Source organism: Fusarium fujikuroi, chromosome FFUJ_chr07, assembly GCF_900079805.1.
Source record: "Fusarium fujikuroi IMI 58289 draft genome, chromosome FFUJ_chr07".
NCBI lineage: Eukaryota > Fungi > Ascomycota > Sordariomycetes > Hypocreales > Nectriaceae > Fusarium > Fusarium fujikuroi.
Window position 1 is genome coordinate 3,143,325 of NC_036628.1, and position 24,323 is coordinate 3,167,647.

General features: G+C 52.7%; 1 protein-coding gene; it reads left to right on the forward strand.

The window, feature by feature from the left end:
• Positions 1-1,409: 1,409 nt before the first annotated feature.
• On the forward strand, positions 1,410-24,257 carry FFUJ_08113 (related to non-ribosomal peptide synthetase; the record flags this gene model as incomplete). XM_023581222.1 has 3 exons in its annotated part: positions 1,410-9,717; positions 9,769-15,980; positions 16,032-24,257. 3 exons carry the CDS (start codon positions 1,410-1,412, stop codon positions 24,255-24,257), a joined length of 22,746 nt encoding a protein of 7,581 aa, XP_023433861.1.
• Positions 24,258-24,323: the final 66 nt, after the last annotated feature.

Genomic DNA, 24,323 nt, shown 5'->3' on the forward strand with positions numbered 1-24,323 from the left:
TAGCTAGTATTGAACATTCTTTTTAATGAATTATTAACATCCAGTTTCTATAATTTGTAAATCGGGACAGAACTCACCAGGTCAACAAGATTGTAAACTCACATAGAATACGACATCTGACATAAAACTCGCATCATGATTAAAAAAAAGCTTTTCTTTGTGTTGGCACTGCAGCCGCCACATGACCCCGCTCCCTGCAAGCCAGTCCTCCCTCCCATCATACCATGTCTCCGGGATGCAAGAAAACGTCTGATATTAGATCAAGGTACAAGGAAAGCTTAGTCTAAGATCGATTAGTCGATCTTTACCGTATTATACTAAGTTTACCTAAGGCCTTTTGCTACTTAGGACAGAGATCCTAATACCTTACCACGCCCCCTTGCGTGCTGACTTAGATCTGCGCTAGTCATATCATCCGGAATGCCTTCTCCTGAGGCCTGCCAAGCTTCTTCCACCCGGTAGCGGAACCGAACTAATGTAGTCCTTGCAGGAGCTCCAACGGTGCACCGCCAAGAAGGGAGTGAATAAGCGTGATTCGCGGCTGCGTCTGTCCACCAAACGAGCAAAACGGCTGCATGGTCGGCTCGTGACTAGCTGCAGTTTCCCAGCGCCAAGCCGGCTTATGGAGTATCTCGATGCATAGTCTTAGTTTACTGGTCTTTGTGTGCCATGTTTGTCACTCCACCACTTGTTGAGTGTGAATCGCGCGACTAGGTGACAAGGATAAATTTGCCATGACGGTTCCATTCGGATTGTCTGATTTCTTTCTGGCTAAGCTGCGCCGCCTACGTGCTCTCGACATTGGCTTGGCCAAGTTTGCTTTGTCAAGTTGGTCGCCTGAACGAAGCATCCTGGACTTTGATCCGCCTCTTATGTCTCAGTCAAGAAGATGCCTCTGGGCTCCATACCATATCGGGCTACATCCGAGCTCTCCGGGTCCCAAAACCGGTTCGTATATGGTGGAACGAGAGAAACGAGGAAAGGCAGAAACAGAAAATAGCGGAAATACTGGACTTGCCATGTTGTCATTGGTGTGACGGCGTTGTCAGTGGCCAATGGGCGGAGACAACTATCGTCTTGCGGTTCAGAAGCGAGAAAAAGGAGCCAGCATGGCGAAATAGGCTGCATGTCGCTGAAGAGCTGAAAAATAGTCCTCTAATTCGGCATGGTTTGCTGTGTATATCCCTGAATGACACCTTGAATGCTGTTTCTTGGTAGTGATGTTGCTGATCCGTAACAAGGATATATCTGCTGTAACCTCCATCCGAATAGATGCCGTCACCTTAGAGAAAATTATTGCTGTCGTGACGCACGAATCTCACACCTTATTCGTTTGACGGTCTACATCCTTCTGCCATACAACTCTTCAACAGCAAATACTCACCAGATCATTTTACATAACCTAAACAATGGCACCCAATGTCTCTTGCGGCTGTGTCAGAACCGCCGATCAGTCAATGCCGGATCTGAAGTCTGCCATGTTCCCGCAGTTCGATCTGTCTGAGACAGATTCTGAGCACCTGGAATTTACCAGCCGGATCTACCACGTTGCACCTGATGATCTGAGAGACACGTGCTCTGCTCTCTGTGCAGCATGGGCGATCCTTCTTGGCTGCTTCACCGGGCTGGATGATGTGTGTTTCGGCTTTGACAGTCAGCACAGCGTTACCGAAACGTCGGGACTTGCAGAGCGCATGAGACAAACGGTGCATGCTTGTTTGCCTGCCAATCAGCGCGTTGGAGAAATTCTCAACGGCAGCTTTTCGTCGCTGGTGTTGATGAGCGATGAAAAGGCCAAAACGCTATTCAACACGATTTTGTCAATTCAGAACCACGGAAATGAGCCTAGAAACAGTGGCGGAGAACATCCTTCGTGGTGCAAAATTCGCATGACGGTAGATCCCGCGACGCTTGAAACTGTCTTGACATGGGACCCTTCTTTCATGGGCCAAGATCAAGCAGAGAACATCAGCAGCACCTTCGAGAAGATTTTCAGTGAAATCATCAACCACCCGGAGACTATCCTATCACAAATCAGCTTCTTCAGTGAGCGAAATGAGCGACAAGTTTTGGCCTGGAACAGCAACCCTATGAGAAATGTGCGCAAGTGCATCCACCAGGCCGTGTCAATGCAAGGAGCGTTGAGACCCGATGCAGAAGCTGTTTGCGCTTGGGATGGAAGCTTTTCCTACCAACAGGTCCTTTCACTGGCAGATCGTCTTGCTTGTCGTCTACAAGCTTCGGGAGTTGGGCCTGAAGTCTTTGTGCCCATCTGCTTTGACAAGTCCAAATGGGTTGTTGTTTCCATGCTGGCAATCCTCAAAGCAGGCGGCATCTTTGTCCCTCTCGACCCTTCGCAACCGCTGCTTCGTCTACAATCTCTCGCGCAAAAGGTTGAAGCTAAGACGATTTTGTGCTCTCCTCAGCATCAGCGCATGCTGGAGAGCGTAGCGCCAGAGTTGATCCCTGTCGATGAGCAGCTGTTCACCGAGCCACCCGACCAAAGCGACGAGGTTGACTGTGGATCGTGGCAGAACGGAGCCTACATGATATTTACGAGTGGCACAACGGGCGAGCCCAAAGGAGCCCTCATCCAACATACAGCTCTCATGTCGAGCGCTCTTGCTCACGGGCCTGCTATGATGATGGACTCCAACACGCGATCATTCCAATTCGCTGCGTCTACCTTTGACGTGAGTATCACTGAGATCTTGACGTGTATGATCTTGGGTGGATGCGTTTGCATACCCAGCGAAGACGCTCGCCTCAACGCAGTTGAAGAGGCCATCACCGAGCTCCGAGCAAACTGGGCCCTTTTGACCCCGACGTTTGTCAAGTTCATCAACCCCGCCAATGTCCCGACTTTGAAGACACTCGTCACTGGCGGAGAGGCCATGACACAGGCCGTCATCCGCTCATGGTCGCACATCAACCTCATCAACTGCTATGGGCCTGCTGAGACCTCTGTTGTTTCACACGTCCACCGAGGCATGGTGCAAGGGACCAATCCGTTGAACATTGGCCACCAGGTCGGCATAAACTGCTGGATCGTGGATCGGGACAATCATGACCGTCTCATGCCCGTTGGTGCAGTGGGCGAGTTAGTCATCGAGGGCCATACGCTCGCACGCGAGTACTACAAGGAGCCCGAGAAGACGCACGAAGCTTTTATCGAAGATCCATTGTGGGCAAGGAACCAACCGTCGCGGATTGGTCCTAGACGAATGTACAAGACGGGCGATCTCGTCAAGTACAATTACGACGGGACGTTTCATATTGCCGGCCGCAAAGATGCGCAGATCAAGTTTCACGGGCAACGCATCGAGCTCGGGGAGATAGAGCATCACATCAATACCAGCGCCAGCATCAAGCACGGCATGGTAGTCCTACCAAGAGAAGGGTTCTGCAATGGTCGACTTTTGGCCATTGTGCAGCTCTGTGATGCCATGAGTGAGGATCTCGTACCCAATGGTCAACCCTATAAGCTCATTGGGGGCGATCTTGAGAGCACTGCGCAGGAGAAGATTGCAGATACCAAGGAGCTGCTTAGCGAGAGGCTGCCCTCATACATGATACCGTCCATGTGGCTTGCCGTCGAGTTTATCCCTCGTCTCCAGTCTGGAAAACTGGATCGGAAGCAGACAGCGAAATGGATCGATGGCATGAGCGAGGCCCTGTACCGACAACTCAACCCTGTGGCAGCAGTCGTGCAACGATCGGGGAATCTCGAGTGTGGAAGCAAGACTGAGTTGGAGCTACACAAGATCTGGACCTACGTCTTGAACCTCAAGGAAGAACAGCTTGGCCTCGCACAATCTTTCCTCAGCGTCGGTGGTGACTCTATCTCGGCGATGCAAGTCATGAGTGAGTGCAAGAAACGCGGTCTCGGGCTGGCAGTCTCGCATATCATCAACTGCAAGTCCATCAGCGCACTGGCTCTACAGGTCAAGGACATTGAGAAGCCTACGCTGCTGCACGAGATGGTTGAAACACCGTTTAACCTTTCGCCCATCCAGAAGCTCTACTTTGCCAGGCCAAACTACGAGCAGGGCCACTACAACCAGAGCTTTTTGCTGCGGACGAGTCAGCGTATTCATGAGGCAGATCTGCGCAAGGCAATAGAGACTCTTATCTCCAGACACTCGATGCTGCGTGCGAGGTTCCAGCAGGATGTCAGTGGGGACTGGCAGCAACGCATCACCAACGACGTTGCGTCCTCGTATCGACTACGTGGCTTGAAACTGGTTTCGCAAGAGGACGTTGATGAATCGCTTGTCGACAGCCAGACCTGTCTAGATCCTGTACAAGGTCCACTTGTCGCTGCTGACCTGATCGACCGAGGGACAGAAGAGCAGCTCTTGTTCGTCGTGGCGCATCACCTGGTCATCGACCTCGTATCCTGGAGAATCATCCTTCAAGAACTCGAGGAGATCTTACTACGACCTGAAGCTGTGCACGACGCAGACCGTCCGCTTCCGTTTCAGGTCTGGTGCAAGATGCAGTCTGAACATGCCGACGCGCAGACACCAGACCAAGTCTTGCCAATTCACGGCATTCCCGACGGCGACGCAGCGTACTGGGGCATGACAGACACTCCCAATATCTATGGGCAGATGGTCCGTCAAGGCTTTGAGATCGGGCCGCACCAGACATCGTTACTTTTATCCAAGTGCCACGACGCACTACGCACAGAGATCCCGGATGTTCTCATGGCAGCGATGGTGTATTCCTTCGGCCAGATCTTCACCGACCGTCCAATCCCAGCCATCTTTGCAGAAGGTCACGGCAGAGAAGTCTGGGACAACTCAATCGACCTGTCGAACATCGTCGGATGGTTCACTACCATTTACCCCGTCTTTGCTGGATCAGATGCTCAATCCAGTCTCATCGACACAGTCAAGATGATCAAGGACGCAAGGCGCAAAGTTCTCGACAACGGCCGGCCTTACTTTGCGAGTCGCTGGCTGACGAAGGAGGGTCAAGAAGCCTTTTCTCGTCACTGGCCTTTGGAGATCACCTTTAACTACCTTGGCCAGTACCAACAGCTGGAGCGTGAGGGCGCTCTTTTCACTCCCGAGAGCAACATTGCTGGCGAGATTAGAGAGGCAAGCCAAGGTGCAGATGTTGGGCCTCTGACAGCCTGTATCTCCCTCTTCGAGGTGTCCGCCGTCATAGTCAAGGGATCTCTCCGTTTCTCATTCGGGTTCAACCAGAAAATGAAACACCGACCGCAGATCCATCAGTGGATCTCTTGCTGCGAGCAGAGCCTCAGCCAAGTCATTACATCCCTCGCTTCAATGGTACCTGAACCTACGCTCAGCGACTTTCCGCTCCTGTGCCTGACCTATGATCGTCTGAGGGTATTCACAGAGGAGAAGCTCCCCGAGGCTGGAATCACAGACGTGGGCCTTGTTCAAGACGCCTACCCTTGCTCTCCTATGCAGTCTGGGCTTTTGGTCAGCACCACGAGGGAGAATGCTGCTTACGCTGCCTACACACTCCACGAGATCAAGAACAGAAGCGGCGATAGGGTAGATGTTGTCAAGCTCATCACTGCTTGGAAGCGCATGGTGCAGTACCATCCTATTCTCAGGACTATCTTCTTGGAGAGTGTTACGTTGGAGGACTCTATCTACGACCAGGTGGTGCTCAAGGAAGTTCAAGTTCCATTCACCGTTTCTGAGAGCGGCACAGATGAGGATGCGATTGCAGCACTGAAGGTACCTACGAACCATGGCGACAACTCATCACGACTACTACACCATTTCCACATCTGCAAAACAAAGAGCGGCAAGGTCTTCTGCAGACTAGACATCAGTCATGTCATCATGGATGGCACTTCGCTGTCGATCCTCTTCCACGACCTTGCACTGGCATATCAAGGGCTCCTCACGGCTGAAACAGGCCCGCTGTATCGCGATTACATCAACGCTCTTCAAAAGCAGCCGGTCCAACCCGGCGTCGACTACTGGAAGTCTTACCTAGCGGGTATCGAGCCATGTCTCTTCCCAGTTCTGGACGACGGGGAGATTGCAGAGGTCAAGGAGCTGCGACACTTACGAGTCAGATTTGACGAGCTCGCTGCGCTGCAGAGTCTTTGTGAGCAACAGGGAGTCACTATTGTCAATGCCATCTATGCTGCGTGGGCAGTCACGTTGCGTTTATACACTGGCTCCGATGAGGTTTGCTTCGGCTATCTGACATCAGCTCGTGATCTACCAATCGAAGGTATTCGTGATGCCGTCGGTCCCATCATCAACATGGTCACGTGTCGTGTCAACGCTGATAGCACGACAAGCTTGGCGGACATGATGGGCTCAGTGCAGAGGGACTATCTCGACAGTCTAGAGTATCGCCACACGCCGCTGGCCCAGGTTCATCACGCCCTTCAGCTCTCCGACGCTGTTCTGTTCAACACAGCATTGTCGTACAGAAAGCTACCGCCAGCGACGCAGACGGACCTCGTGTTTGAGGAATGCTGCCCTACCTACGATCCTGATGAGTACAACGTGTCGGTCAACATTGAGGCAGGCGAGCACGACATGGCGATTGACTTGATGTACTGGTCTGATACTCTGTCGGATGGGCAAGCTGCCAATGTCGCTAGCACTTTTACAAAGGCGCTGAGCAATATTCTACATGATTGCGACCAGCCCATTGCTCAGCTCAACCACTTAGGTTCCTCGCATAGCAACCAGATTTCTCAATGGAACCAGCGGATTCCTGATGCAATTGAGAGCTGCGTGCATGAATTGTTCAAGCAGCAGGTTGCCTCACGGCCCGACAGTCCCGCGATTGTCTCATGGGATATGGGCTTTACGTACGCCGAGCTTGATGCGGCCTCTGACAGACTCGCCCATCATATTGCCTCCTTGGGCGTCGGTCTAGAGACTTTTGTGGTCGTCTGCTTCGAGAAGTCGGCTTTCGCCATAGTTTCGATGCTGGCTATTCTCAAAGCTGGCGGTGTGTGCGTGCCTCTGGACCCAGCGCACCCAGAAGCTGCGCATCGACTTCGTGTCGAGGATACAGGGTCTACTATCGCCCTTGTATCTCCCTCTTTAGTGTCCAAGCTCAGCTCCCTCGTCACGACCGTCGTCGCCGTGGACGCAGATCTACTTCATAATATCCCCACGGCACTTGAGCCACCTCTTGCTCCAGTCATGCCCGACAACGCCTGCTTCGTCATCTACACGTCCGGCAGCACAGGACGTCCCAAGGGTGTAGTCCTCGAGCACAGAGGCATCGCCAGCAACGCCATGTACTCAGGCCCCAGGCTAGGTTACGGCTCAGACTCGAGGGTGCTGCAGTTCGCTTCGTACACCTTTGACAACAGTCTCGCAGAGATTTTCAGCACTATCAGTCTGGGAGGCTGCGTATGCGTGCCCTCGGACCATGAGAGGCTGAACGATTTGGCCGGAGCCATCAATCGGCACAGCGTCACATTAGCCGACATAACACCCACTGTGGCTTGCTTCCTCGAGCCATCGGATGTTCCGACTTTGAAGACTCTGGCTCTTGGAGGTGAAGCGGTGACCACCAAGTGCGTTGGCATCTGGCGGGACTTTGTATCCCTGCGATGTTGCTACGGGCCGTCGGAATGCTCCGTCAATTCGACTTACTCTGGAGACATTGCCCAGCCAGGGAAGGCCAACAACATAGGCCGTGCCATTGGTAGCGTCGCTTGGGTAGTCGATGCGACCGATCACAACCTTCTCGTCCCAATTGGTTGCGTTGGTGAACTCCTCATTGATGGTCCTATCGTGTCTAGAGGCTACCTGAACCTCCCAGACAAGATGGCCCAGTCTTTTGTTCCTCCGCCCGCCTGTATCCAGGGGACCACTGAGAACGGTGGACGGGATCGCAAGCTCTACAAGACCGGCGACCTTGTGCGCTACAATTCTGACGGCACACTTACCTACCTTGGACGGAAGGATACCCAGGTCAAGCTCAACGGCCAGCGCATCGAACTTGGAGAGATTGAGCACCACATCGAGGAGAATCTTCCTAAAGGCTGGGAATCTGCCGTGGAGCTCGTCACATTACAGGGCAGAAAGTTGCTCGCCTGCTTCATCTGTGCCGATGCCGACATTTCCCTCAGAGAAACCAGCGATGATAGCATGGTGCTGGACATGGACGACTCGTTTAGGTCTCACGCCAAGAAGCTCGAGATTGTGCTTTTCAACGCAGTTCCCGCCTACATGGTTCCATCGGCGTGGCTCCCTGTCTCCAAGATGCCTCTTACTTCCTCAGGCAAGCTCAATCGGCGCAGCCTTAGGATTCTGGGAGAGTCGGTGCCAACAGCCAGGATGAAGACTTACAAGCTTGCCCTCAAGAGTGGCAGGGCACCGTTAAGCGAGGTGGAGAAGCAGCTGGCAGCTATGTGGGCTCAGCTGCTTGACATCGACGTGGCATCTATCGGAGTCCAGGATCACTTCTTCAAGCTTGGAGGAGACTCGATCGGGGCCATGCAGCTTGTGACGCTTGCTCGATGCTCCAACATTGACCTGACAGTGGCTGGAGTGTTCCAGAAGCCATCCCTGCTGGACATGGCGGAGTCGGCAGTGCCGTTGTCGAAGGCCTCAACCACGACATATCGGCCGTTCTCGTTGTTGCCTAGCGAGTGTTCGGTCGCTGCCTTACGAAAAACTGTTGCAGACTCTGCTGGAATAGACGTTGGCAATGTTCAAGACATGTATCCTTGTTCCGCACTGCAAGAGGGTCTCATGGCTCTCTCGACTAAGGAGCCTGGGGCTTACGTGGCGCAACTCGTCTATCGACTGCCAGCCGATATCGACACCGTCAGGTTCCAGAAGGCCTGGAGCACCGTGGTGGAAGCTGAGCCATCGCTGCGCACAAGAATCGTTCACACAGAGGATGTTGGGTTCGTGCAAGTTGTTGTCGCCGGGGAAGCACCCCAATGGTCCACGTTTGCCAGCCTCTCTGATGCCAACGCGATTCGACGCCAGCTCCCACTGCATAATGGTGCGGCTTTGACTAGCTACGTTCTTGTCGACGATGGCTCTGTAGGCAAATGCTTTGTCTGGACTATCCATCATTCCATCTACGATGGCTGGTGTCTTCCTCTCATCCTCGACAAGGTCAAGCGATGCTACCATGACGATTTGAGTTCCACGCAACTCAAGGGCCCTGACTACTCCAACTTCATCAAGCACCTCGCGGACCGGGACCCGAAGCAAGACAGCGACTTCTGGATGTCGCATCTTTCGAATATGTCCACCCAGCACTTTCCACGTCTCCCCAACGCTGAGCACCAGCCTTCCGCAACGAGCCTGATGGTTCATAAAGCAACACTGGGAACCACATCGGGATCGGAGATCACCGCCGCTACTAGAATCCGCACAGCCTGGGCGATGGCTGTCTCTACCTACTCTGGAACCAGCGACGTCGTATTCTGGGAGACTATGACAGGACGCGATGCTCCGGTCGTCGGGATCGAGGAAATGGCAGGCATCACGTTGGCTACTGTACCAACACGTGTAGTCATTGAGCCTTCGCAAACTGTCGCTGCATTACTTGCCTCTGTGCAGGATCGGTCAGCAGCTGTGAGAAACCACCAGTTCGCCGGTATCCAGTCTATCAGGAGCATCAGCGCTGATACTGCCCTTGCTTGCGGCGCTCAGAACCTCCTGGCCATCAACTACGGACCCCGAGAGTCTGCGGATATCTTTTGGTGCGAGCAGTCAAACGAGATGGCCGGTACGAACTTCTATTCCTCATACCCGCTCATGCTCTCGTGTCACTTTGCAGATGGCGAGCTCGAGACTGTCGTGCACTTTGATCCCAACGTTGTACCTGAGCCTCAGATGCAGCGTATCATGGATCAATTTGCGCTGATGCTTGAGTCCGTGTCGTCGTCTGATCTATTGGATGAGAAGCTTCGCGATGTACCTTTGTTGAGCTGCAGTGACCTACAGACGCTGCGTGATATGAACCATACTCCCCTACCCCCCTCAGGGCGACTCATTCACGAGGCTGTTGAGGTTCAGACGCTGGCTCAACCACGAGATAAACTCGCTGTCGTGTCGTGGGACCAAAGCCTCACGTACGCTGATCTGGACTCTCAATCTACACGTCTTGCTGGTGTATTGATGGCAAATGGCGTCTCAGTCCACTCCATCGTTCCTTTTTGCATCGACAAGTCATCTCTTGTCGTTGTATCCATCATGGCCATTCTCAAGTCGGGTGCTGCCTTTGTGCCTCTCGACCCAGCACACCCCGATGCTCGGATCCAAGGAATTCTCACCGACACTGGGGCTACAGTCGTTCTCTCGTCTGATCAGCACGCCGAGCGATTGACGAAGCTCGGATCACGGGTCATCACCGCCTCGCAGGCTCTAGCGACCCAAGCTCAAGACACCCCAACCAACCCAGCGCCTCTATCACTATCCGCCACCAGTCCAGCTTACATCATTTTCACCTCTGGCACGACTGGGAAGCCCAAAGGAACCATCGTGGACCACTCCGCATTTTACACCGGAGCCTATGCCCACGGTCGCGCCATGGGCATGACAGAGTCGTCACGCGTCCTACAGTTTGCCTCATATACATTCGACGCCAGTATCATGGAGATCCTCACCACGCTTATCCATGGCGGGACAGTTTGCGTTCCAAGTACCGACGAGCGTCTCCACGACCTTGCAGGTGCTATCAACCGAATGAACGTCAACTGGGCTCTATTGACGCCTTCGGTGGCCCAGCTGCTCCAGCCATCGCTCGTCCCTGGTCTCGAGACATTGGTGCTCGGAGGTGAGGCCATGTCGTCTGCTCATATCTCTTCGTGGGCGCCGTCAGTTCGTCTCATGAACGCATACGGACCAAGTGAGACTGCCGTGGTGGCTGCAGTCAACCCGAGTGTTACACTGGAATCTTCGCCCTCGAATATCGGCCATGCTGTGGGTGGTATCTGCTGGGTCACTGATGCCGCCAACCACGACAGACTCATGCCTATCGGCGCTGTCGGCGAGCTCGTGATAGAAGGCCCAATCCTCGCTCAAGGGTATCTGAATGACCCCGAGAGAACGGCAGTATCCTTCATCTCCAACCCGAAGTGGTGTAGACAAGTCCCAACGGCTGCTGCCGACAGGGAACGCAGGTTCTACAAGACCGGAGACTTGGTCAAACTTACTGAGGACGGGATCGAGTTCCATGGGCGCAAAGATGATCAAGTCAAAGTCAACGGTCAGAGAATCGAGCTGTCGGAGATTGAGCATCATTTGGGCGCGGACCCTGCCGTCGAGTCTTGTCTGGCGGCTGTTCCAGCTTCCGGCCCGTTCAAAGCCCGCCTCGTAGGCATTCTATCCTTCCACTCTGGTGTTTCGACCAAGGCAGAGATGACCGGAGACGAAGAGATGCAGATCCTGACCAAGTATGATCCATCTGCTTTGGTGGGTATTCGAGATGGTCTCGCAAGGCATTTGACATCCTACATGATCCCATCTTTGTGGATTATCGCAAGCCATGTTCCCCTCCTCCCCTCTGGAAAGCTTGATCGGAGGCGCACCATGCGATGGGTCGAGGACATGACTCTTGAAGACTACCATCTTGTTCTTGACGCGCAGGAAGATGCGTCTGCTCTGGATAGAGATGCATCGGAAGTGGAGATCAAGCTTAGGGCTGCGTGGGCCAAGGCCCTCAACCTCAAGGTCGACATGGTTCCGTTCAAGCAGTCGTTCATCCACCTCGGCGGCGATTCGATATCCGCCATGAAGCTCATGGCCATTTGCCGCTCCTCAAATATGGCTGTGTCGGTCAGCCAGATAATGCGAGCCAAGTCCATCATCGACCTTGCCTCTGCCGTCATCAACGTCAAGGAAGTACTGTATGATGAAGAACAGGTGGACAAGTCTTTTGAACTATCGCCCATTCAGAAGGTTTACTTTGAGAGTATTGGTCTAGGCTCTCACCACTTCAACCAGAGTATGACTTTGGCTACTACCCGCAACATCACCTCACAGGAGCTCTCGAATGCGCTACACCGTATCGTTGAGATGCATAGCATGATGCGTGCTCGTTTCTCGCAGGCTGATGACAGATGGACACAGCGGATCACTAGCGATGTCACTGGCTCCTATACCCTCCGTTCACACGGTATCGTCGACGAGAAGCGTCTGTTGGATTTGGTCATGGAGAGTCAGACTACCGTAGACATTCTTGATGGACCGATATTCGCTGCCGACATGTTTCAAGTGGAGGAAACTGGTGACCAGATCGTCACATTCGTGGCTCATCACCTCATTGTCGACGTCGTGTCTTGGAACATCATCCTGCAGGATCTGGAAGGCCTCTTATCAGCATCTGCCTACAGCCCGTCGAAATCACTATCCTTCCAGATGTGGAGCTCCACACAACACGACGAAGCTCGGAAGGCTTCGCTGGAGCGTGTGTTCCACGACATTCCAGTTCCTCCACAGAGCCACCGATATTGGGGAATGGAAGGCGTACCGAATCTTCACAGCGACTCGATCACTGAGACCATGAACATCCCGACCGATACATCAACCCTACTCTTAGGCGGCAGTCACGATGTTGTTGATGTCTTGCTAGCAGGGCTGTTAGCATCCTTCCGCCAAACCTTTCCAGACCGGCCTTCGGTGCCCCCAATATTCAACGAGGGTCATGGGAGAGAGCCTGCCGATGACACTGTGGATCTATCACGCACCGTTGGATGGTTCACCACTCTCTGTCCTGTTTTCCTCCCCGAGGTCATTCCCGCCGAACACGACATTCTCGATGTAGTGTGCTGGATACGGGACTTCCGAAGGAAGCTTCCCGCCAATGGTCGACCCTACTTTGCTCATAACATGCTACCTAACTCGAAGCCCCAGATCGAGTTCCCAGTGGAAATTGCCTTCAATTTCCTCGGTCATACACAGGATATGGGAACGGAGGACTCGGTGTTCAAGTCTGTCGACGGAAACATGTTGAGCTCTTTGAGCTCGCAATCCGACATTGGAGGCAACATCCCACGACTAGCACTCGTCGAGATTTCAGCATCTTTCACTAACGAGCGCTTAACCTTTGACTTTTCTTTTAACCGCCACATGGAACGGCAGTCATCTCTGAGCAGATGGATCCAGAGCTGCAGGGACTACATACACCAAGCATCTCAAAGGCTATCACAGGTTACGCGAGAGCCATTGACGGATCTATCTCTGCTGCCTCTGGCCTTCAAGAAGGAGTCGCAGGTTCAGCAGAACCTCGCTGTGGCGGGCATTTCTCTTGACAATGTTGAAGCAGTTTATCCATGCTCTTCGGTTCAGCAGGGCATCCTCTTGTCCCAGATCAAGGACCCCGGATACTACTCTTACTCGATCACCTTTTCGGTTACATCCACACGACCAAGCGATGTGATCGACGTGCAAAGACTATCAGACGCTTGGAAGCGTGTGGTTCATCGCCATTCTGCACTACGAACTGTCTTCATGGACAGTGTACTACAAGAGGGCGCTATCAGTCAAGTCGTTCTTAGGAACCATGATGTCAACCTTTCCATCATCGAATGTCCCACCACAGAGGTAGACCTGAGACTCAGTAACCAGCAACCTCTTGGTCTTCCTACGAATCAGCCACCTCACCGTCTCACAATCTTCGACACCGCAGAGGGCACTGTGTCATGTGTTCTAGAGATGAGCCACGCCATCTCCGATGGGACTTCTATGCCACTTCTTTTCCGCGATCTTGGTTTAGCTTACGAGGGCAGCTTGGATACTGTCCAACTTGCAGTTTACAGGGACTACGTCTCCTTCTTACAGCAGAGCGGAGGCTCTCAGGATGCCAAGTACTGGAAGGATTATTTGGACGGCGCTGAGCCTTGTTGTCTGCCTCTGCTTACGGACGGGACTACATCACTCAGGACTCTTCGAACCCTTGCCCAAGGTATCTCACACCCCGCTGAGCTTCAAACGCTCTGCACCGAACGAGGCATCACTCTATCCAACCTGCTACAGCTGGCTTGGGCATTGGTTCTCCAGGCATACACAGGCCTTGATGATGTGTGCTTCGGCTATCTCGTCGCTGACAGAGATGTACCCGTCAGTGGAATTGACGAGGCGATTGGCGTATTCATCAGTATGCTCGTCTGCCGAGTCCGCCTCGATCCATCCACCAGCCTCGACAATGCTCTGCGAACCATCCAGGAAGACCTCGCCACGGCCATGAATCACAAGAATGCCTCCCTTGCCAGCTTCCAGCACGCCACGGGTAACTCCAACGAGCCTCTCTTCAATACAGCCTATTCCTTCCAACGCAGATCAGTCTCTAAGGATATGGCAACCGGTGCGATCGCGTTCGACGTCAGAGATGCGCAAGACCCTAGCGAGTACGACATGACCGTCAACGTCGAAGTCTGGGACTCAAGTGTCGAGCTCCAGTTATGTTACTGGCAAGACAAAGTCTCAGACGCGCAGGCTGCCAACATTGCCTCTACATTTGACCAGGTCCTTTCCTCAATCGCGAGATGTGACACGGCACTCCCGATCGGACACTTGGATATCCTCAGCGATCTCGGTAGACAGCAGTTGATGTCGTGGAACAACAATGAGCCTGAGGTCTTGAATGACTGTATGCACCACGTCTTTGAGCATAACTGTCAACGACTGCCAAAACATACACCGGCCATCGACGCGTGGGATGCCGCCTTTACCTACTCTGAACTCGACGCTGCAGCTTCGCGATTCGCTCAGTACCTCGTCTTTCTCGGCATTGGGCCCGAAACATACGTCCCGCTGTGTTTCCAAAAGTCAGCATGGACCGTCGTTGCCATGATGGCAGTCCTCAAGGCTGGCGGTGCCTTTGTTCCTCTCGACCCTACTCATCCACCGGACCGTATCAAGTTCCTGGTTAGTAACGTCGACGCCAAGCTCATCATTTGCTCCACGTCCTTGAAAGCCAAGTTCGACAGCCTGGATCTTCCCGCTATCCCCCTTGGTAGGGACACTATGTCTTTACTTCCTCCCGTTCTACCGCACTCGTCTAGTATCGCTGTTAGGCCTGACAACGCTGCGTACATCATCTTCACTTCGGGTACGACAGGTGTTCCCAAGGGTACGATCATCGAGCATGCCTCATTCACCACCGGAGGCACCGCTCACGCCAAGGCTATCATGATGACATCGTCCTCTCGCGTGCTGCAATTCGCGTCGCACACATTCGATGCTAGCGTCATGGAGATCCTCTCCACCTTGTTGGTAGGCGGCTGTATCTGCATCCCCAACGACCAAGACCGCATGGACGATTTGTCGGGCGTCATCACCAAGTTCAATGTGAACTGGACGCTTCTCACACCATCAGTTGCGGGAGTCCTTAAGCCGGGTAGTATCCCTACCCTCAAGGTCCTTGTCACCGGCGGCGAGGCAATGTCAAGAGACCACATCAAGAAATGGGCTGGACACGCCGCTCTGATCAACGCCTATGGCCCCAGTGAGACGAGCGTTATCGCTGCAACGAGCACAAAGGTAGATCATGATGGAAACATCCTCAACAACGACCCAGGTACTATCGGTCACGCTGTTGGTAGTCGTTGCTGGGTTGTCGATGCGCGCAACCACAATCGCCTCATGCCAATTGGCGGCATCGGTGAACTACTCGTGGAAGGGCCTATTGTTGCCAGAGGTTATCTCAACAACGAGACAAAGACGAAAGAGGCATTCATCGATCCTCCGTCTTGGCGTATAGGCATCAAGCTTCAGGGAGACGGCATCGGTCGGATGTACAAGACTGGTGATCTGGTTATGTACAACTCAGACGGGTCACTCAAGTACGTGTCGCGCAAGGACACACAGATCAAGCTCAATGGGCAACGTATTGAGCTTGGCGAGATTGAGTATCATGTCCAGGCGCACTTACCCGACTACATTCAAGCCGCTGTTGATATAGTTGTCCCGCAGAGCAAGACGTCAACTAAGGCACTCGCCGTCTTCTTTACCAGCGACGATGATCTTGAGGATACTTTCACCCAAGACGTTGATCCACTTCTTGCAAGCATGTCGAGTGCTTCGACTGACCTTGCCCAGTCCCTCAAGTCAGCTCTCAGGGACGCTCTTCCATCATACATGGTGCCTACCATCTACATACCGCTGTCCAAGATGCCACTGACCTTGGCTGGCAAGCTTGATCGCCAGAGACTCAAGGCCATCGCCAAGTCCATACCACCTCAACTGATGGCGTCCTACAAGCTCTCTAGCTCGTCTCGAAGCGGAAACAACCCTACAACGACGATGCAACGCAAACTACAGAAAGCCTGGGCTACAGTCTTGAACATTCCTACCGGTCAGATCAGCAAGGACGACAGCTTCTTCAGAGTCGGCGGTGATTCAGTCGATGCCATGAAGCTCGTTCCGGCAGCTAGAGCAGAAGGTCTTGCCATCACCGTCATGGCCATCTTCAACAACCCTGTCCTGTCAGACATGGCAATGTCTTGCAAACACTCAGATGGAGCTCTTGTCTCCAGTGTTGACCCGTTCTCGCTTCTTTCGGACATCGAAGATCCTTCGTCACTCCTGCGCGAAGTTGCAGGTCGGTGTGGCGTGCAAGAGAGTCAGATTCTGGATATCTACCCTTGCAGCTCCCTCCAAGAGGGTCTCGTTGCCTCAACCTTGCAGCAACCAGGTGCATATGTCGCTACTTATGTTTTCGAGCTTCCTTTGGACATTTCCATTGATCGTTTCAAGCTCGCTTGGCAGAATACTGTTGATCGAGTCGACATTCTGAGAACACGCATCGTCAACACGTCGCTCAAGTCATATCAAGCCGTTCTTGCTCCTCATGACATTGAGTGGGAGCATCATGATGACCTCGAGTCTGCTACTACCCAGGCTGGATCCATACCTGATCACAATGGAGGAGTTTTGGCGCGCTACAGTATTGTCAAGGCGACTGATAACGGGTCTTGCCACTTTGTGTGGGTTGTCCATCACGCGCTATATGATGCGTGGAGCATGCCGTCTCTCCTCAAACTAGTGTCTCAGTTCTACCACGGAGACACCGCCCATGAGCCTGTGGGTGAATACGTCAACTTCATCAAGTACCTGGCCGACATTAACGCTGAAGCCTCTGACGACTTTTGGAGAGCTAGGTTCCAAGACGCCTCTCTCGTATCTCACTTCCCCAAAGTCTCTTCGGCGCCTGCTGCGCAATCGTATCATGAATCCTTGACACATACGGTGCGCTACAGCAGAGATGGTCTCGGCATGGATGTAACCATTCCAACAATCGCCCGGGCCGCATGGGCGCTTGTTCTGGGATCTCAGACTGGATCTGACGATGTCGTCTTCGGCGAGACTTTGTCTGGACGTGACGTTGCCCTCGATCATGTACAAGACATCCTTGGACCTACATTGACCACGGTCCCTTCAAGAGTTCACATCAGTCGCAACAGCACCATTGGTGACTTTTTGAAGGACCTTCGTGAACGAGCCACGGAGTTGATCCCTCATCAACATGCGGGTCTTCAGCGCATTAGTCGTTTAGACGATACCATAGCAGTGGCCTGTGACTTCCAGAACTTGCTGGTAATACAGTCATCCGACCAGGAAACGGGCCTGAATGACCTGCTGAACCCTACCCAAAACGACGTTGGCCAGAAAAGCTTCTTCACCTATCCACTTGTTGTGGAATGCTCCATTGAGAAGCATGAGCTCATCTTGACAATTCACCACGACAACAAGGTCATCTCTGGTTGGGAGGCACAGCACATCGCCCATCAGTTTGAAGCGCTGGTAGGTCAGTTGACGGACCTATCGCTTCGAGAACCTACTCGCAAGGTGTCGGATCTTCGGCTCTACAGCCAAGAGGACGTGGATACGATCAGAGGATGGAATAGCCTTGTCCTACAGCCTTCAAAGGAGAGTATTCCCGACCTATTCTGGCAGTCAGTAACAACCAATCCCAACAAGACCGCAGTTCGCGCCTGGGACGGTCAACTCAGCTACAATGAACTTGCCCAGCACGCTTCGCATTTCGCCAGGACACTTATGCGACATGGTGTACGCGCTCATGAGCTGGTTCCATGCTGTATGGACAAATCTCTCTGGACGACAATCTCGATGCTCGCTGTAATACTCGCCGGCGGCACCATCGTTCCCATGGACTCTGCACATCCTTCTGCTCGTCACGCCGAGATCACACGCGACTGCAAGGCCCGTGTTGCTTTGTGCGCACCGCAGTATCAAGAGCGCTTCCACGGCCTTGTCGAATCTGTTGTCTTGGTCACTTCTGACTCGATCACTGCCCCAGAACCTTGCACGCAGGATTTGCCAGTCGTCGCGCCTCGAGATGCCGCGTTCGTCATCTTTACCTCCGGCAGTACTGGAAAGCCTAAAGGCGTTGTCATTGAACATGGCTCGTTTTTGACAAGCTCCAAGGCTTTCATGAAACGCATGAACGTGGGTCCGGATTCGGGTGTACTCCATTTTGCATCCTATGCCTTCGACATTTCTATGGGAGAAACATTCGCTCCACTCACCATCGGTGCCTGTGTCTGCATCCCCAGCGAAGACATGAGGATGACAGATCTTGCCGGTTCCATGGACTCCCTCGGTGTCACTTGGGCATTCCTAACGCCCTCGCTCGCAAATCTACAGGACCCCTCCAAATTCACCACATTAAAGACCCTAGTCTGCGGAGGCGAGACTCTTACACCCGAAACGATCAGTGCCTGGGGAGACAAGGTCGAGCTGATGAATGGCTACGGGCCAGCAGAGTGTACCATATTTGCTGTTGCAAACAGTTCTGTTTCTGCTACCAACGCTAATATCGGCCACGCCATGGACGGGAACCACACTTGGGTCGTCGATCCCAGAGACCACAACTCTCTTGTCCCTGTGGGATGTGTTGGAGAGCTTCTCATCAGTGGTCCCATCGTGACTCGCGGGTACTTGAACGACAGAGAACGGACGGCGGCATCGTTCATCGAGGATCCAGCGTGGATGCACTTCTTCACCACCGAGTCTCTTCGTCTGTACAAGACAGGCGACTTGGTCAGATATTGTCCTGATGGATCGCTCATGTATCTAGGGCGTAAGGACCATCAGGTCAAGCTCCACGGTCAACGCATGGAGCTCGGTGAGATTGAGGCTCGTCTTGAGTCTGACCCGCGCATTCGCCAGGTCTTGGTCAATCTACCACAATCAGGTATCTTCAAGGGTCGTTTGGTGGCTATTGCTTCTCTCCAGGATCCTTTGCCCGTCGAATCATCCTTTACCACGTCTGGCTTTGTACCTATTCCCGATTCCGCCATGGATGCTGCCCGAACACAGATCTGCGCAATACAACACGATCTGGCCGCAACCCTTCCGCCATATATGATTCCGTCGGTTTGGCTCGCCGTCCAAACCATTCCACTCTTACTGTCTGGGAAGCTCGACAGAAAGAGTGCAAGCAGTTGGCTTGTTGATGTAGACGCAGACTTTTGCAAGGTCACTGTCGACTTGGATCATGGTCAAGATGCGGTGGACGCGGTCATCACACCAGTTGGCCAACAGCTCAGACGTATCTGGGCGTCAATACTCGACATTCCAGAGACAGAAACTCCTATGAACCGCTCCCTCATTTCTCTCGGCGGTGACTCCATCATGGCGATTCAGATGCTCACACGCTGTCATGACCAGTCTCTTTCATTGACCTTGCAGGACATCATGAGAGCTAAGGGAATCTCTGAGTTGGCTACTGTCGTGACCGCCAAAGAAGACCAAGTCCTTGACAACTACGAGGAAGATGACGATCAAGCATTCGAGTTGTCTCCAATCCAACGCCTCTTCTTCAACAGCAGCGCCAACACGGAACGTGGAGATCGCTTCAATCAGAGCCAACTCTTGTCCATCGCCCGGCCTGTCGAGGTATCTAGCCTCCAGGAGGCTCTTGATGCTCTTGTGGAAAGACATCCGATGCTTCGCGCACGATTCAACAAATCTTCTACTGGAGAGTGGACACAGCATATTTTCTCACCTGCCCAAGGTTCTTATGGCTTCCAACAACACAAGATCGCTGCAGAGCCGGACATGATACCATTCGTAGCCGCCAGCCAAAGCAGCATTGATGTTTATGGTCCTGTCTTTGCGGTCGATCTATTCACACTATCTCATGGCGCTCAGGTACTCTCACTTGTAGCTCATCATCTCGTCATTGACATCATTTCCTGGATTAACATCATCCACGACCTCGAGGCACTACTGACCTCTACCTTCTCACCATCCACCAAGCCCCTCTCGTTCCGCAGATGGAATGCTTTACAGATCGATCATATCAACTCCCTCAGCGGTGGTGCAGCACTTCTTCCATTTACTGTACGACCTGCCGACATGGATTTCTGGGGCATGTCAAACACTCCCAACGTCTACGGAGACATGAAACAAAAGTCGTTCGTCATCACAGAAGCTGATGTCATCTCCTCCATACTTGGTGACTCGCACAGAGCCCTCAAGACCGAACCACTCGATTTATTCATCACAGCCATTCTCAAATCCTTTGCACAGACCTTCGATAGCCGAGAGCTGCCAACACTGTTCAACGAGGGTCATGGCCGTGAACCCTGGGATCATGCCATTGACCTTTCGCAAACTGTCGGATGGTTTACATCACTCTGCCCTCTTCAAGTGTCACGACAGAGTCTCGATCACGGCGATGAAGTCGATCATGTTCGTAAGGTCAAGGATGTCCGCCGGAGTATCCCCAATAATGGCCGCCCGTACTTTGCCCACCGCCATCTCACTGGCCCAGGAACGCTTCATGATGGTCCCATGGAGATTTTGCTGAACTACCTTGGTCACACTCAACAAACAAACCACGGCGAATCTCTCTTTACTGCAGTCGACTTTCCATTCACAGAGCAAGACACTCTGGCTATCTCCGATGTCGCGCCGGAGACCTCTCGCCTCGCTCTCTTCGAGATTTCTATATCCATCCTTGACGAAGGCATCAGGTTTACATTGATGTATAACCGACGTATGCTTCGCCAAGACGGTATCGAGAAGTGGGTATACAATTGTCAAGACAGTCTCACCAACACTACGAGAAGGCTTGCCGAGACCTCTTCTGCTCCAACACTCAGCGACTTCCCTCTCTTGCCCATTAGCTACACAGATCTCCACGAGATTATGACCACGCATCTTCCCAGGGCTCATGTCTCGCTCGACATGCTAGAGGACATGTATCCATGTTCGCCCATGCAGACTGGCATTTTGCTCAGCCAGCTTCTAGACCCATCGCAATATCTGTTCCACGTTGTTCTACAAGTTAATCGTCCCGACGGCTCTGCAATCGACACTGCAAAGCTCGTCCAGGCTTGTCACAGAGTCATTGAGCGACATCCAGCATTGAGAACAGTCTTCATCGATATCTTACGTCAAGGTGGATCCTTCGATCAGGTCGTTTTGCGGCCTTTTGAGTCTCGCGTTAGCACTATCAAGTGTCGGGAGATCGACGTCATGGCCGAGCTGAACTCTAGATCACTCGGTGAGACCAACAAGACACACCATGGACCTATGCTCCCCTATCAGATCACCATCTGCGAAACACCACAAGGCAAGGTTTTCATGAAACTTGAGCTGAACCACGCAGTGACCGACGGTGCCTCCACATCAATCCTCCTCCGAGACATCTCCAACGCCTACACCGACAGCTTGTCCCCAACTCCACCTCCTTCGTACAAGGAGTACATCAAATACATTTCCAATCAATCTACCACCTCAAGCCTCAACTTCTGGACAGGCTATCTCTGGGAGTCACAACACACAGGCTTTCCGACACTCAACCCAGACTTGATGGCTAACCGCCAACTACAGTCTGTCATGGTCCAGTTCGACCGTTTCTCAGAGCTACAAAGTCTTGGATCCAAACTTGGGGTGACATTCTCAAACATCATCATGGTGGCATGGGCCCTGCTCCTTGGAGCTTATACGGACCGCCAGGACGTCTGCTTTGGCTATCTAGCTTCTGGACGTGATGCTCTCATCGATGGCGTCGATGGAATTGTCGGTCCTCTCATCAACATGCTTGTGTTCCGCTTCCAGTTCACGACTGAGACGCTTCTCAAGACACTCTTCTCCACCGCTCGAGATGATTATATGGCCAGTCTGCCGCACCAACACTTCTCTCTGGCTCGTGTGAGCCATACCCTGGGTCAATCGAAGAGGGGCTTCTTCAACACAGCTGTGTCCATCCAGAACGCCGGTGTAACAAGTGTCTCCGAGCCCGACTCGCTTACCTACGAATCAATCGATTCCTATGACCCAAGCGAGTACGCCGTCACTCTCAATGCCAATGCCACACGAGGTGACGAAGGCATCGTCTTCCGCTACTGGACCAACATACTTTCTAGCTCACAGGCCCAGGAGCTCGCCGTGAACATGTCTAAGCTACTTGACGACTTCGTCGATTACAGCGAGAATACTCTAGTTCACCTTCGGCTATTGCAGAGCCCCCCAGTGGCTCGCAGTACATACGCGCAATCGTCCGAGGTTGACGGCTCGACGTCGGAGCAGGACGACACGAACAATCTGCCCAAAGCACAGAGCTCAGGAATCAGTGCATCCTCCACTTTGATTGACCTTGGCGACGTATCCTCCATGTCATCCAACATGTTCAACTCATTCTCCCGCGACACGAAGCATCTACACAACAAACTATCCGCACTATGGAGAGACAGTCTCGAGTATCAAGGTTGTGCAATCTCACCCACCGACAATTTCTTCGAATCAGGCGGCGACTCGATTATCGCTATGTCCATGGTGGGCAACGCCAGAGACTTGGACTTGCCGCTGACTGTGGCTGACATCTTCAAGAACCCTGAGTTCGGTTCTTTGTTGGATTGCCTCAATGACAAGTCTTATAAGTATAGTGACAGGGCTTCCAGCCATGACCATCTGGATACATCGAGCTTCAAGAAGGAGAAATGCATCACCAGTGAGGATATTTACAAGCCGCTTTCCATGATTGACACCGATGATGCCGAACAGTTTGTGCGAAGCCACGTCTGTCCTGTTGTCGGCGTTTCCCGAGCCAGCATTATCGACGTTCTCCCCACTACCGACTTTCAGAACCAGGCCATTCACGGAGGCCTTCTGGAGTCACGATGGCAACTCAACTGTTTCCACTTGGACTCTTCAGGCTCACTTGACATGGCGCTACTACAAGAGGGTATTACCAACATCGTGGCCGCTTACGATATCTTGCGCACTGTCTTTGTCTCTCATCAAGGCCGTTACTTGCAGGTGATCCTCCGCCACGTTCAACCCACGGTCATCGTTGAAGATGTGGAGAGTATCGATCAATTTACTTCAAACCTTGAATTGACCAATCAGAATGAGGTTCCGCGTCCTGAAGACTCGTCCCTCCGCTTTATAGTAGCACGCCACAAGTCATCAGAACGGCACCGAATATTCATCAGGATATCTCACGCGCTGTATGACGGCGTTTGCTTTCCGACTATCCTACAAAGTCTGAAAGCCTCATTTGATGGAGAGCCTATCAGCCCGACACCCTCATACGCAACCTACATCCAGAAGGTGTTGGGGACAAACAAACAAGGGTCCTACTCGTACTGGAAATCGCTTCTGAAGGATTCAACTCCTACCAATGTTGTCCAACGGCAGCGGTCATCCTTACAGACCTTTTCTACCCGAGTCTTGAGAAGGGTCGTGTCTACATCCTCGCTCGCGTCATTCAGCATCACAACCTCAACTGTCATCAAGGCTGCCTGGTCAACGGTATTGGCAAACGTCACAGGGAAGACCGACGTTGTTTTCGGCAACATTATTAGCGGGCGGAATGACAGCAACATACCTGGGATCCAAAGCATTGTCGGGCCTTGTCTGAACGTAGTTCCCGTACGCGTTCGCCGCCAAGCCTCTTGGACCATTCTGAATCTTCTCCAATACATTCAAGACCAGCAGGTGGACAATATGCCATATGAGACACTGGGATTTAAAGAGATCATCAACAAGTGCACTGACTGGGATGATGATGGAACCAACGGTTTCTCTACTGTTGTTCAGCACCAGAGCATGCCGCGTACAGAGAGTTTCGCGATGGGGGGAAACATGTATCAAGTTGGTGTGATGGGTTCGCAGGAAGACTGCGCTGATGTCAGCGTCGTGACGACGCCCCTGGATACCAATAGCACTGAGATCTGTTTGGTTTACAACGGGAACGGAGCTATAAGCAAGGAGTTGACGGAAGAGATGTTTGAAAGTCTCTGCGATAGGGTTTCAGCATTCTCGCAGGATCCCTATGCTTTGCTATAGTGTTATGGTTTATTATAAGTTATCGGATCGGGGTGCCAGTTAATTTCTTTACTATATAGCTTTTTG